Raw genomic sequence first — 14,856 nt, forward strand, 5'->3', positions numbered from 1 at the left:
ACAATTCGCTTTTAGCAGCGGCTTTGAAGGAACAGCTTAGCATCCAGAATGGAATTGGAGGTCTTTTCCAACCTTGGTGATTCTATAGGAGCATCTTCCTGTGGTCATGTGGATCCAGCTATGGTGCATATGGGCAGAGTGGGATGCTGCTTTGCCTCTGATCCACTGGTGGTGATGAAGGCTGCTCTCTGCACATTGTGGATGAGGGTTCTGACTGTCCTGCCTGAGGACAGGAGCCGTGGGAAGACTGCAGGCTAGTTTTGCCAGCCAGTCCCTTGGGTCTGGTGTTATTCCGATCGCCTGTTGTGTATCTTCTGATTCATATTTATTCGCTAAGAAAACATCAAGTCCTTGCCACACACATGGTATTCTGAGGATGTTCAGCCTGAAAGAGACAGTGCAAATGGGATTCAGCTGACAGTGGTAGCAGTTTGTGAATTTTCCATGTGCCCACTTGTTCCTTTGGCTGTGGGAATACCTTTCTTTTTCCATTCATCTCCCTCCCCAGCCGCCTTACTCATCTCCTCCTTGAACACTGTGTTCTGCCCTTTCTGCCCCCTCCCTGCAGAGCTGTCTTTTGCCTTCTGTTTGCTCTTTGCCAGCTCTTACCCAACCCCTTCCCTCTGCTATCTCCTGTGGGATGCTCTAGGGGCAGGGAATCCTGGCACGAGGAGCTCCAGGGATACTTCAGGCAGAATTTATGGGCAAAGCTGAATCAAGCGATCCCCACAATTAGCTGAAAACATTATTCCTAGAACTGCATTTATTTGCTTTACAAACAGAAGGTTTCATCTGCTCTGCATTTGCCCCCACATGCCGTGCTGTGCCCCACCACCCAGGCTCCAGCTCCTGCTCAGCGTGCACACGGGTTTCCAGGCTCACCCTGCCAAAGCAGGATTTCTGAAGCTGAATAAAAAATGTGGAAGGCTTTCAAACCCAGAGATTGTTGAGCTGTCCCTCTAATCAAATGGCAGTCCAGGCTGTGTTCTCTAAAAAGCCTCTAGTATAACGTTTAACTCAGTAATGAAGACTGGAAACTCTCTGCAATTATTTTAAACTGCCAGAGATGTCTTAATGTGCCTCAGATTTTGTGTTGGCAGGCTGCTGAGTTAAGTGCCATCCGTCTTTCAGAGAATGTTAAAATTCAGCCCCATATAAAAAGAAAAGAATCCCACAGGACATACTTGCCCCATGAGCCCCACCACCATTTGTGGCCACACAGACACATCTCTGCATTCTGAAGTCATTTGTTTCCCTCTGTTCAGGGTGAGAGATCCGTGCAAGCAGCTGGAATGTGAGCAGATCATCACCCACTGTACCTGGTCATGCCTTGTAGCACGGTTTTAGCTCTTCAGATGTGTCCAGACCTTCAAAAACAAGGTTGTAAAGAATCAACAAGACCCAGACAGCCTTTAAATTCTCCTAGTCATAGGGCCATGGGGTGTGAGCTTCCAGAGGAAGGCTCCAGTACACCATCATGACAGCTAACTGGGTCCTCTGCCTTGGTTTTTGCACCTATATGCCCTAAAGTTGGTGTTTTATTGCTTTTTCTTATGCTAATGTATATGGGTTTCTTTTATTTGCTTTATTCCCTCTCTGAGTATGTGTGCCTGCAGTGGGTGGAGGGGGAAAAGGGGCAGCGAGAGCATCATATAAATCCAGTTCTGCTCTATTAAGATTCATTCTGGTACGACAATGGCTTTGTCTATTGAAAAGCTTTGCGAAAGCCTTGCCTAATGATCTGTTAGCTGGGGAAAGGTTAAATTCCTGGAAGATTTTCTGTGTTCGATGAAGAAAAAATGGTGCAATTATCCAGAATTCAAAGTGAGTTTTAGCCAGCTGTTAATAATACTGCGATTCTTCATGTTCTCATTATTCAGAAGTAATGTGGCCATCCCTAGTCATGGCAGTAAAATATTTACAGCAATTTCTTTGGGCCGTTTGTACTTATGAAGGGCTGGACAATCAATGCTCAGGGTCTTCACAATATGCTTTGCACTGTGGTTTAGTGACCTGCGGCTGAGCTCTTCCCACCTCAATGCTGATTGCAATAGAGACATCAGATGGGCACAGTGGGTGGGCAGCTGGTGCCAGCTGGGCATCGAGTCTGTTAGGGTCTCCTGTTAGGGTTGGTGGTTCCCTTCCGTACCACCCCATGGTGGTTTTCAGCTTGGAAATTCGTGGCAGAGCACAAAATGCATGAGGTATCTGTATGCAGGCTCACAGAAACAGAGTAAGTGTCGTGGGGAAAATAGAATTTCACAGTGGCAGGGCCTGTGCTGGGGTGAACAGGCAGCTTGTTTCCTCCGGTCGATGCATGGAAAATCAATTCCCAGCCCTCTAAGGAGACTCCTAAATAGAAACAAAATCCCTCCTGTAACATTTAAGAACTATGGCTGTTTTGCACTGGTGAAAAGATTTCATTTTTATCAGGGGAGCTGCAGGTGACACCTTTCGGCTGTCTTCCTGTTGTCATGGGGTTGTCTATCTTATCCCTTTCACAGAAATGTCATTTCAAGCACAGCTTTTTGCCCGAAGGTCTGAAGTAAATGAGTATTAAGTAACTGTATCTGTCTCTAATCCACTAAGCATCCAGAAAACCAGCTAATGTGCCTGAGCCAGTGGGATGAATGCATTAGGTTAATCTAACTCAGCTACTTTTCACTTAAACAACCAGAAGCATTACAAAAAAAAAAAAAAGCCTATATGAGGATTGGCAATTTCTTTTCTACATTTTTCCTTTCGTCTTCCCATGCCTTTGCTGCAATCTAATAAACAACAACTCAGCTGAGTTCTGTGAGCCTCCTAATGCACTGCTTTCAAAATAAGTTTATTCTCCTCAGACCTCAGGGGCAGCTCCACGTTTGCTGTGGTTCTCAGGGACCAGGACAGGTCACAGTGCCACATGCATGTAGTGTGGCACAGCAGTGGCACAACACTGCCGCATGCCATGTCTCCTCGCTATCCTCTTCAGCTCCATTGGCCGTGGGGGTGCACAGCAGCACCTTAATGCCCTAGCAGCTCTGATCTGCTCTTCTTTACTGGCAAAGTGTAAGAAGATTCAGGGCAGGCTGCCTACACCCTTTGGGTTTCTTCCACTGAACGTTAGATAACCAATAGCAGTTCTCAGTGTATGCATTACCTCTCGAAGCACGGTCACCTTGCTTGCCAGAGAGAACTTGATGTGCAGTCATGTCAAAAGCCTTAAAAATCATCAAGGTATAAGACCTACAGTGGTGCTATTGTTCTGCCAGTGAAGACTTCAGCATGGTTTGTTCTTGACACATTGCTGTGGCTGTTGATCATCTCCTTACACCGTGTGAGTGCTGCCAAGCAGCATGGTTGCTTGCCCAGGCTGTCTCTCCAGGACTCACTGCTCCATAGTCCCCAGCCTGCACTCAGCCTTCCCATCCCTTCCCATACACAGCTCTCAGCACTCTGGGAACCTGGGGACAAGGGCGGGACTGGAGCCAACGACGACCCCAAGACCCAAGAGGAGTACCCATGGTGCTGTCACAGTGTGCAGGAGGTGACCCTGAGCTGGTGGTTCCTTCTGCAGCTCCTCTCCTCCCCAGCGCTGTCCCAGAAGCGGTGCCAGGTGGGATGAGCTCAGGAGAGGCTGATATTTCCTTGCCAGGAGCAGATGAAAAGAGACATTATAAAGCCTCTTGTCTCTGGTAACGCTGCCCTTAGCTTCGACACGGCAGTGGAGAGCGTCCAAGTTCTATGCTGGAAGGAGTTTAGCCCATGCCTGGAATCCTATCCCAGTTTCAAAGGTCAGGTGCGCTTCTGCAGTCACAGATGTCACAGGGATGGCACCTGACCCCAGTTCATCCACACAGGAGCTGAGGTCTGATGGACAGCAGGATCATTTGAACCTCCCTGGAACTGGCTTTCATTTGAATTACAAGCTGTGTTTTGTTTCTTCCCAGCCAGGTCTCTAGACAAACTCTATAACTTTGCTGACTGCTCTGGCCTTCACCTGATCTTTGCACTGAATGCTCTGCGTCGAAATCCCAATAACTCTTGGAACAGCTCCAATGCACTCAGCCTGCTGAAGTACAGTGCCAGCAAGAAATACAACATCTCCTGGGAGCTGGGCAATGGTGAGTGTGGGAACGGGGAGACCTGGGAATGCCGAGTGGTGTTCTCTTTGGGAAGAGGATGTCCGTGAGTCCCAGGACACTTGAATGTATGTTCAGAGGGATTTGAAGGCTCCTGCTGTGGGGCATGGCTGGTCCTGGGGTGGGCGGAGCAGCAGCTGCATGGACCTGCACAGCAGCTGCAGTGCCAAGGGAAGCAGGCATCCCCTGGGCACAGGAGGATGATACGAGGTGCAGGTCCTCACCCAGCTCTAGCCAAAGGGGCTCATTCTGGAGGAGAAGGCCCACAGCTTCTGTTCAGCTGGCAAAGCAGAGTGGTCACAGCCCACATCCACTGCTCAGCAGCTCTGTGCTGCTGACTGATCTGAGGAGCTGCATGACAGCACGTGAGCTCTCTCCAGAAGAGGAGATGGAAGAGCAGAGGTAGCAAGCCTTGCCCATCTGTTCTTATTTTCCCAGAGCCCAATAACTACCGGACCTTGATTGGCCGCTCAGTGAACGGCAGCCAGCTGGGGAAGGACTACATTCACCTGAGGAGCCTGCTGCAGCTCATCCGTACCTATTCCAGAGCAAACCTCTATGGGCCGAACATTGGGAGACCCAGGAAGAATGTCATGGCTCTCTTGGAAGGGTAAGTGATGCTGTTTTGTTTGGTCTGGGCCAACTGCCATTCCCCAAGTGCTTCCAGTGTTTCCCAGTTACAGGAAGACGAGATGCTCGTCCCGCTGGGATGCAGGGATGCAGTTAGAGGCTGCTACACAGCTGCAGGTTTTGAGGCCAGGAGGTGGGTCCTGGCACCACTTTGCTCCTTCTGTTTGTTAGCTGCTTCTCCCTGTGCTTTCTCTATCTGTGCAGAAGGAAAACTGGTAGTGCCTTTCTTCATCACTGCTCCATCCTGTGCAGAGGATAATGTATTGCACAGAGCCATTGTCAAAGCATTTTTGCTCATGATTGCTCACATTGATTCTGACCAAGTTACACAAACAGTTTTTCTGCTTGTGGCACTGAGATTCGGATCCCTTTCACCAGCAGAGTTCATGACCTGTCTGGGAAATGCCCTTACCTCCCTTCCTGCTGTCCCTTGAAGAAGGTTTTGCCTGTCACACTGTACCTGGCACCATTCAGTGCTATGATCCTATTCCACCAGTACATCCCACAATCACACCACTGTGACTTCCACTGATTATACTGACCCTCTGCCTTTAGCTTCTTGGTTTCTTTTTCATCTCTTTAGGTAAAAATGGCACTCAGGAATGGACAGCGATGCTGGGGTGGGTCTGCTGGTGTATTCTTAAACTGATGGATAGGAGAACAGGCAGGTCTGGCTGGAGTTTGGGGAGGCTGAAGAGAGGAGCGTGGGGAAGAAATGGTGACAGTAAGGGACTTGGACAGCTGGAGGTGACATTGGCCAGCTACAGGAACCAGGGAGGTGTGGGAGCCTGCTGGCAGCAGGAATTGGGACCGTGGGGGCTCGAAGACCATCCAGCAGAGGGGAAATTCCCTGCAGGACTGTAAACAGAAACTCCAGCGCAGAGGGCTGGACAGGGGGAGGTGTGGAAGGGACTCTGCTGGGAGCAAAGCTGGGTCTCACATTCATTAACATCTGCATGAATGATCTGGCAGAAACAATAAACAGCACACTGATGCGGTCCCCGGCGAGGCAGGCAGGGAGTGAGGGCCAGATTCTCAGCTCTGCTGCAGCAGCACACAGAGCCCATAAAGCTGGTTGACCCAGCTGCGAGGCCAGTATCCCTAACATTGCTGGCAGCCAGGGAGCAGCCCCTTCTGGGCACCATGGCTGCATCCATGCTGATGCCAGGTGGGCATTGCAGCTCCAGGGCTTGCTCAGCACAGTGAGAGCGGCTCAGGGAGCTGCAATGTGCTGTAGTAGCCTTGAGCAGCAGGAATTCTGTTAGCACCAGGCGGAGCAGGCTGAGAAAGGAAAACAAGAGGGATGGGAGCCAAGGAGCTCTCAGACAAGGGGAAGTCCTGCTGCTGCGTTTGCCCTCTGCATGTCGCTGCAGGGTCCTGGGGAAGGAGATGGTGGAGCAGCATGGTCGGGGGTCTCTTGGCTCCAGAGCCACATGTTAGCTGATGTGTGACTCAGGAGTGGGGCTGTAGTGTACAGTGCGGTGGGAAAGGTGATGGAAACCCATCTTTGTATGAAAGGGAATGGGGTATGTAGAGTGGTGGGGGCTCTCCAGTCCACCAGACAAGAAAGCTGCAAGGGGCATGTCTGTTCTCTAAGATATGTACTGTTACTTCATTGCCATCCCCGCCCCTGTGGCTGAGCCCTTGTGTCCTGCACCCCATACCCAGTGCCTGCAGCTCATGGTGAGCAGTCCGTGCATCCAGCCTTGCAGCCAGGGGTTCTGTGGGAAAGAACCAGTAGTTTCTCTCCATAAAGACCATAGTATTACCAGGCAAGGCTTAAAGACAAGGAACAAATTGAATTAAAAGAAGATAAAGAGTTAAACGCTCATTTGCAGTATTTGGAAGCAGAGTTGCAAAAGGACAAACAAATAAAACCCAGTGCCTAAGCTGACAGCACGAGCTTTATTCCCAGCAGCTCCCCGAGGTCTCCTCAGTGCTCTTGGTTTGTGCTACTGAGAACTGTCTGCCTTCTGCAGGAGCATCACAGCACTGGTCCATGGGCTGTACCTGCAGCCATCACAGACAAGGCTTGCCTCTGGAGATCCCAGATGAGCCCCACAAAAGCCAGCAAGCAGAAGAAATTTTGGGAGGTGCTTTCAATGGCAATGCTCTGCCCACCTTGTTGGAGCACCATGAATGGTCTGTGCAGTGCTTGGATGAAGGCTGCGGAGCAGATCAAGTACATGCAGTCCATAGTTCTGATATATGAGAGGTACAAAGATTTGCTCTCGTTTAAAAAATTGTGATGAACAGCAGAAGTCAAGCTGGTTGGAAGAGATACTAAATTGGAGGTTATGGTGTGGTCATTAAGGCTGGAGCGGAGAGATGAGACAGTCCAGCACAGAAGGCAGAACGGCTGGCTTAGTCTGAGAGGAAAGAAATTCATATTACACAGAGTGTACAAGTGAATTTTGGTGAGATAAATGATGGAAATGAGTTGAAGAAGGAAAGGAGAGCTCACAGAGAGCAGGAAATGATTTTCAACAGTAGAAGAAAACAGAAGCTGACATTAGGTGCTCTCCAGGGAAAGCCCCCTGAGTTATCTGAGTGGGGAGATGCTCAAAGAAAAGCTTCTCAGTATGAAGCATTATGTAAAATCACAATTCCCAGTTGCACGTCCTGTATTCCAAACATTGCAGTCTACTCTTGAACTGTTATTTCTAGCCACCACGCCAAACTTCACTTATTCTTTATGTCTAAACCTTGTCCTGCAGTGATGGTGGTGTCAGCATGAACAGTGCCTTGGTCTCTGCACCAAGCTTTGCCCTACTCAGTGATGACAGCACACCCTTCACTGCTGGGGTGCAAGGACCTTACACGGGGAAATGGCACAGAGCACGTGAGTGCCACCTGGGGCTGCCCCACAGGACAGACCACTGCCACAGGGATGGGCTCTGCAATCCCTGCTGCACAGGAGGCAACAAATGGGGAATGGGGACATGCGAGTGCACAGGTGCAAGAGGGAATTTCTCCAGACACCACTCACAGTTGAGTTTGATGAGGTGTTAATTAGACTATTCATGCAGCCTGAGCTGTCAGAGAGCAGGCCACCTTAGCTACCTACTGTGTCTGTGGGTACAGGAATCCCAGGACTGCTCAAAAATTGCTTGGAGAAAAAAAAAAAAAAAGTAAGATTCTAAGGAGTTAACAAAGATTTAACAAAGATTTTAACAGTAGATCAGGAATCAGACACAAGGTTAATGTATCACTGAATCATATATTCAGTGCTGAAAGAGAAGAAACATGAGGGAAAGCTATTAGGATGCTAACATGTGTTAAGGCTCATGCTGTTGGAACAAAACGCAATAATCTTTTGCCCAGGTGGTCCCAAGGACTGCTGGCATCAAGGGTGGCAGAAGGTGGCTCTGTGTCCTGATCCCATGGAATCTGCTGGTCCCAAGAGCCATCTCTCAGTGCTGCATCTCCTGTGGAGGTGGCACAGGCTGAAACAGGATACTGCATGGGTCCAGAGCAAGAATTCTGTGGAAAAAATGAAGCCACAAGGAACTAATGATGCAAAGGGAAGGACACTGCAGCGTAAACTTACATTCATGTGCCATTAAGCTTGTGGACGTGCATTCATAAATACATTGAAATGCATTCATAAATACATTGAAACAGGATGTGAAGAATGTGATCAGGCATTTTGCAGCTGGTTTTATAGTGGGAGTGAAGATCTAAGATACAAGCAAAGGGTCCATCTATTACTCTTTCAGGAGGAAAGAGTTAAGGCAATCTTTGTAACTGAAACCGGATCTGGATGGCTGAAAAGCTGAAAGCACCATCACCTGTACAGGGAGAACAAAGCGAGCAAGAAAAGACACAGATGAGATGATAGTGTTGTATGGGTACATGGTGTGCCTTCATCCTGATTGCTATCTACAATCTCAGTCATTTCATCTCAGAAAAGATGTAATAGAACCAGGAATGTTACAGAGATGTGCAGAGGTATGCGATGCCTTCCACGTGAGCAGAGATGAAGTAGGCTGCTCTAGCTGGAGCCACGGAATGGGTGCTGACCCCGTTTACTTGTAAGAAAGGTGGTGAGGCAGAAAAGTCCATACAGATAGGAGTGTGCTGTCCTCCAGAGCCTGGCTGTGGCCCCAGCTTTCCAGAGCCAGCTCTTCTGGTAGCAAAGCTATGGTGCAGTTGGCTTGCATAGTTCACCAGGGCGTACCAGATGGAACAACCCATGGTTGTGAAGTCCAGCTCTGGGAGTCAAACAGTGCTAAACCATTGGGAGGCTGTGAGGTGGTCATTTGTCTCCCTTCTGCAGCTGCATTCTTTGCTACAGGATAGCTTTTTAATTTGTTTTTTATTTTTTATTTCAAGGTTGACAATCAGCAATTACCTTCATGGGAAAGAGATTTCCAAATGCAGATGGCTCTTTAATGTATCAGGAATAAGCCTAGGAAGTTCCAGTGGCTGGAAGCTGAAGACAGACACATTCAGATGAGAAATAACATACTTGGAAGCTAATTAGCCATGGGAGCAATTTGCGTGAGGTCGCAGTGGGTGCTCCATGACTGGTGGGGATTGAATCAGGACAGGAGATGGCTCTGCCTCATCAGATTCTGAGGATGTGCAGAGGTTTCTGCCATGTGGAAGCCCAGCCAGGGATGCTGCAGCGGTTGGGGGCTGCCTCCTAGATTATGGGATGTTGCCCTAAGCAGGCTGAGCTTGTCCCGCGGCTCCTAGAGGTGACTCAGTGCATGTGCATCTCAGAGTTCAGTGGTGCTTGCAGAGCCCAGCGTAAGGAAATGGCAGATTTACTGCACCAGCACGGAGCATCTGCACGGCACATGTGCAGGGATCTGATCCATGCCGGAAGCCTCTGGTTTGCTCTGACTGCGTGGTGCTGCACATGTGCACAACGCACAGCCCAGGAAATCCCAGACAGACGTGTGCCAGCTCTGGTCGGACTGCAGGTCTGCATGGTTCTTCACCGGCCTTGAAATCCGAGGTTTGAGCAGCACAGGTGCTACAGGAATAAAGGGATTAATAACATCTGCATTCCTGAGCTGTGGATATTCGGATACCTGTGCACTGCTGGGTCTCCACCTGCACTACGCTTTTATCTCTGGCTCTTGCAGTACCACTTGCTGGCTATTGAGCTGATCCAGGTTCCCAGAGCTTGAGTTATCCAATGCGCTCCATGCACAGCTTCATCATCAAGACTCAAAGATTTAACAGGAAATTCTGATCTGTAACGTGCAACAAATCTCCATTTAAAGGTGGAAAGAAAAATAGACGCAGAAAGCAAAATTGGGTGGTTATGTATCTTTAATAGAAAAAATTGAAAATGAGTAGAAATAGTCAATGTATTTTGCTCTCCTGGGGACAGAAAAGGAAAACTAAGAGGTCTGTTAGTTTCCTAAGGAGACAGAGCTGACAGAGGCACTGCTTCTGCTACTCTAGGGATGCTGGAGGTTGTGGGGTTTTGCTTTCAGTTCTCGCACAAAGACGGGTGTGCTGGCAGTGATATTGCAGGCACGGTGCAAGCAGTGAGTTCTGCAGAGGAGCATCCTCAGCAGGTGCCTTTTGTGACTTAGTGTGCAGCACTGTTGAGCCAGGTGCCCTGCATGAGCGGTGCAGGATTTGTGCTTCTTGCTCTGTCCTGCTGCCCTGGATGGCCAGGGAGGAGCTGGCCCCAAAGCCACTGCTCTGCTGCCCCTCATAGAGACACAGAATGCTGCTGGAGAGTAAGCCTGGGAACTGACAGCCACTGCACTGCTGGGCAGCAGGAGCGGGGACACATCAGTGCTATTACGGCACGTTATTGTTTTTCCATTTCTAATTGTGTCTCTTCCCTCCTGTCTGCAGGGATTTATTACCTCTGCCTTTGCCAGTGTCCTCTTATGCTTCACAGGGTCCAGATGCCCTTTCGTCCCAGTCTATAATTGACTATCGTCATTAATTTAAAGTTAGAATGATTGTTTCCAAGCTATATTTAGGCTGAAGTTTGCTGCTCTTTTTTTTCAGACCTGATTAGAGGCTTGTGTGCTGCAAAGCTTGCTGGCTGCTTCTCCCTCCCTTGCCAGCTGGCCTAATCAAATGTCCCATCTCTCCCCACAAACCTTCTCTTTTCTCTCCCACCCTTGGTTGCAGGCCAGATGGGGGCAGTCAGGGCTGCAGGACATGCAGCTCCCTTCCTTGGGCAGCGAGGATCTCTGTGCACCCCTGTGCTCCTGGATATCTGTGCACCAAAGAGCACCGTTGTGTTCTCTTGACCAAACCAATGGTTCCTGTTGCCTATATGCATTCTAACCTTCAAAAGTGACCATCCTTGGTATCCTGTGATGTAGGTTGTTTTAGGATTTCCCCTTACTTTTGGACATCTGTGATAAGTTTGGTCTTACGTGATTTCTTCCTCTGTTTTCTGTAGGTTCATGAAAGTGGCTGGCAGCACAGTGGATGCTGTTACCTGGCAACAGTAGGTATTCACCATTCCTTCTGCTTTCCTACACTAATTGCAGTGATCTGACAGTGTCTGGAGCAAAATGAATGGGCTGGCTGGGTGTGGAAGGGGACAAATAGTAGGAGCCACCTCTGCTGTCCTTGTCCTTTAAATAGGAAAAAGAGGCATTGCCCCTTCTTCTGCAGCAGAAGTGGTATTGTTTCACCCCGGATGCTTGCAGCTGAGACAGGCTAAAAACATGCCTGCCTGCTGGAAACCAAGCCCCATGGCAGCTGGTCCAAAGCTAGGCTGATGGCATGCAGCTTTGGAAGCAGAAAGCAGGGTGAGACCTCCCTGCGTCTTGAAAAACTGCATTTGCTCTGGTGCCTTGAGCAGAGAAGTCGGGGTCTCTGGTCCTGGCTGGGCTTCTGTCCTCAACTTGAGCTTAGCACTGGGCCTTCAAGGGAGCTCAGGCTACTTTGCTGGAGTGGCACATGCCATCTCATCCCCCTCCATTCAGAGTATCCCATCACCTGTCAGTGCTGCCGGTCCCCTCCTGGCACATCATAGAATCATCATAGAATGGCCTGGGTTGAAAAAGATCACACTGATCGTCTAGTTTCAACCCCCCTGCTATGTGCAGGATCGCCAACTATCAGACCAGGCTGCCCAGAGCCACATCCAGCCTGGCCTTGAATGCCTCCAGGGGAGGGGCATCCACAACCTCTCTGAGGTATACTGGCCAGGTTATGGGGGCATTTGTTCCTCTCCTGCAGATCCCAGTTCCTTTTGTAAAGCCCACCTGGAGACCTACACTTAAAAAGAGCTCAGTGGTTTTTAAGACGTGAGGTTTTCCTGCAAGTAAGCCCAGGGGCTCTGTGTCGGTGTGTTAACCTCGGAGCCTCCTGCAGAAGCAACTGTCTGCATCTGAGAGTGGTTTATGGCAGCAGCTCTGGCTGGCACCCAGCAAGTCCCATTTCTGGGGAGCCACGTGCCTTGCCGTGCTGCTCTGCTACCTGACTCCTGAGGCTTCCCTGAGGCAGCAGCTCTGTGCAAGCAGGGCAGTGGGGTAGCAGAGTGTTTGGAGTGGGATTTGTGTTACTTATAGACTCATGCTGTGCAGTGATGATCTATGCCTCAGCTGGGAGTTTGCTTTTCATGATTACACGATGTGCTGATCGCGTTTACTTAGCCCAGGAATTTGCTTGCTGAAACAGGGCTTGATGGCTGGGCCAAGCCCTTGGATGCACTGCAGGAAGAAGCAGCCAGCCTTTGTGCAGGGAGCTGTGGCTCAGGGATCCTTCCTTCTGGGACCGGGTGCTGTGGGCAGGTGGGGGTACAGCTCCCTGCAGGTAGGCAGTGTGGCTGGGATGTCACTTGCTGAGCACTTCCCACACAGGTAGGTATGGGAGCCACTGCTCCCTCTGCCTGGGCTTCCAGCTTGGGAGGGTTGCACCCGTCTGCTTTTGAGAGGACTGACAATAGCCACAGCTCCAATCTGGGCTTCTGTACTGTTTATGAGTAAATGTCAAAACAGTGTCTCATCCCTCTGCTCCAAACAGCAAAACAAAACAAAACAAGCTCTTTTGTATCCAAGAAGAAAATTATTAGCAGGAAACCAAACTGCTCTCTAACTGCAACTATGAGCCTTTCTGTTCCAAACCCTAACGTTCTCCTGGGATATTGGTTATAAATTTGTCAAATCTGTTACTCCTTTGAAAAGGTTGCACTCTATCCAGAAGGGGAATTGAGAAGGGAATACATTGCAGAGATCCCTGTCCTCTGTGAAAACACACGACCATTTCTTCTTCTCTGAAATACATCTGAGAAGTGACACAGGGTGTAAATAAGCAGGCTTGCCAGTCTTTCTTAGTATGGTTTCACTTACATATGTAACTCAGCATGTGTGCCTCCCTCTTCAGAAGTAATGTGTTGCTGGAGAGGGATGTGTGAATGGCTCAAAAATATTTAGGGAATTTCCACTAGCAGAGGGTGTGGCAATTAGGACTGACAGTGGCTTGGAGACTTTTGGCATTTCTTGTGTAATTTAGTTTATGGTTTGGTTATGAGTGAATGCTCAGTTTAATTGTGGACCCCCTCAGTCTTTGAAGGTGGGTTTCCACAGTTCAGAACCCTTCCCACAGCCACATCTCCTTTTGGCTCTGCTCCAAAGCTTGGTGTCTTACACACAGTGAAGATTCATTGTCTCCCTAACCTGTGGCCATGCCCTGGTCCCCTTTCTGTGTGTCCTGTACAGCTGGTTTTCCACCCAAAAGTGCTGTGCAGACCTCAAAGTTTGGCAAATCTAATGGGCAAATCCTTGTGCAAGGCTGTCTTTGCAGCCCACAAATCCATTTATTTGCAAGGCAAGTAGATGTTTGCATCTTCAAAGCCATGGGCATCTATCTCTTCAAGTCTTTGGAGAATATGATGCTACCTTCCAATATGGAAAGTCACTCATTCCATGTGGCAAACTGGGGATGTCATGCACACAGATACATATGGGATGCTGCTTAAAGTGCTTTGCTATGCTGAGTTTGGATGACATCTCTCTGGCCTTGGCATATGGGACAGTGGCAGAGCACAGGGCTGCCTGTGTCAGCAGAGGTGTCTCCATTTGGTAGCAGTTGGTGTGATGCTGGCAGTGAGGCCGGTCCCGTTCACGTCCCCAGCAGGCTGGTGCCCTAATTCCTAGCAGACTCTCCTTGTAGCAGCAGGCAACAAAGTAGATCCGGAAATTCCTGAGCTTTGGGAAGTGGGCTTTAATGTAATTAACTGCAACAGAAGAAGAGGTCAGATAATAGGGGCAAAGGTTCCTCTTTAAAATGAAAGGAGGTAAATGAAACCAGCTGCCCAGGAGCCAGTGCACTGCCTTCATTAAACCCAGCGCGATGCTCATGGTCCTGCGCAGCAAGTTGTGGATCTTTCCAGAGAAAAGTGAGACAGACAGCGTGAGCCCAGAGGTGACAGGACTGAGGTGTGCTGGGCTGACAGCAGTCACCTGGGGCAGCAGTCAAGTCAGGTGGCCTATGCTATGGAAACTCACGTGCCCTGCATCCACATGGCCTTTGGGGCCAACCCTGGTGCCACACCATAGCCAGCACCCACCCACCAGCCTGTGTTGGTACCGCTCAGCTTGTCCCAGTGCTCCAGAGACCTCAGCCTAGCTGGGGAAGCTCCAGCCCATCCTTTTGGCCTCAGTTCATAGTTCTTGTGTGGCTGATGCTGTTTTCTCTCTTAACCACTTTTGGGTGTTGAATGGACTTCTTGGTGCCTGAGAATAGATTTCTGCCAACCTTAGAGGAATCATGGAATTGCCTTCAGGCTCTGCTTAAATACCCAAAGCCATGGAGTATGAGCTATCAGCAAGATGTCCTGAAACTGAAGCAGCAGGTTTATTCATCCCTGTGCCATCCCCTGTTTCTCCAGCTTGTTAGTGCAGGTGTGCAGTGACCCTGGTGGTGGCTGTGCCCCAGGGCTGCTTCTGGTTAGAGCGGAGATCTTGTTCTCAGCTGTAGGCTGAGGTCTTTAACTTCATCTTCTCCCACCTCATACAACCTTCCTTTTATGGCCTTGCAGCCAGTTTTCAGCCCAGGTGATGGTGGGTTTTTTTTTGCCACAGCAGTCCAAAAATCATTTCTGTTCAGTTCTTAAGTGCTGTACTAAAATCCAAACATCTGCCATCCCCAGAGTCTGCTGCTT

At 49.4% G+C, this 14,856-nt stretch overlaps 1 protein-coding gene across 11 annotated transcripts in view; it reads left to right on the forward strand.

Annotated features, from left to right (window-relative positions):
* HPSE2 (heparanase 2 (inactive)) overlaps positions 1-14,856 on the forward strand; it is an 85,782-nt gene that overhangs the window by 57,828 nt on the left and 13,098 nt on the right. For 10 of the 11 annotated variants that reach the window (XM_090145330.1, XM_090145323.1, XM_090145324.1 and 7 more), the window contains 3 exons: positions 3,933-4,106; positions 4,563-4,734; positions 11,143-11,190. In XM_090145330.1, the coding sequence (XP_090001456.1) occupies positions 3,933-4,106; positions 4,563-4,734; positions 11,143-11,190 (394 nt within the window). Of the gene's footprint in view, positions 1-3,932; positions 4,107-4,562; positions 4,735-9,089; positions 10,838-11,142; positions 11,191-14,856 lie in introns of those variants that run through there. The other variant, XM_090145333.1, reaches the window with a different exon arrangement.

Source organism: Phasianus colchicus, chromosome 8 (genome assembly GCF_987193195.1).
Source record: "Phasianus colchicus chromosome 8, bPhaCol1.hap1.1, whole genome shotgun sequence".
Classification (NCBI taxonomy): domain Eukaryota; kingdom Metazoa; phylum Chordata; class Aves; order Galliformes; family Phasianidae; genus Phasianus; species Phasianus colchicus.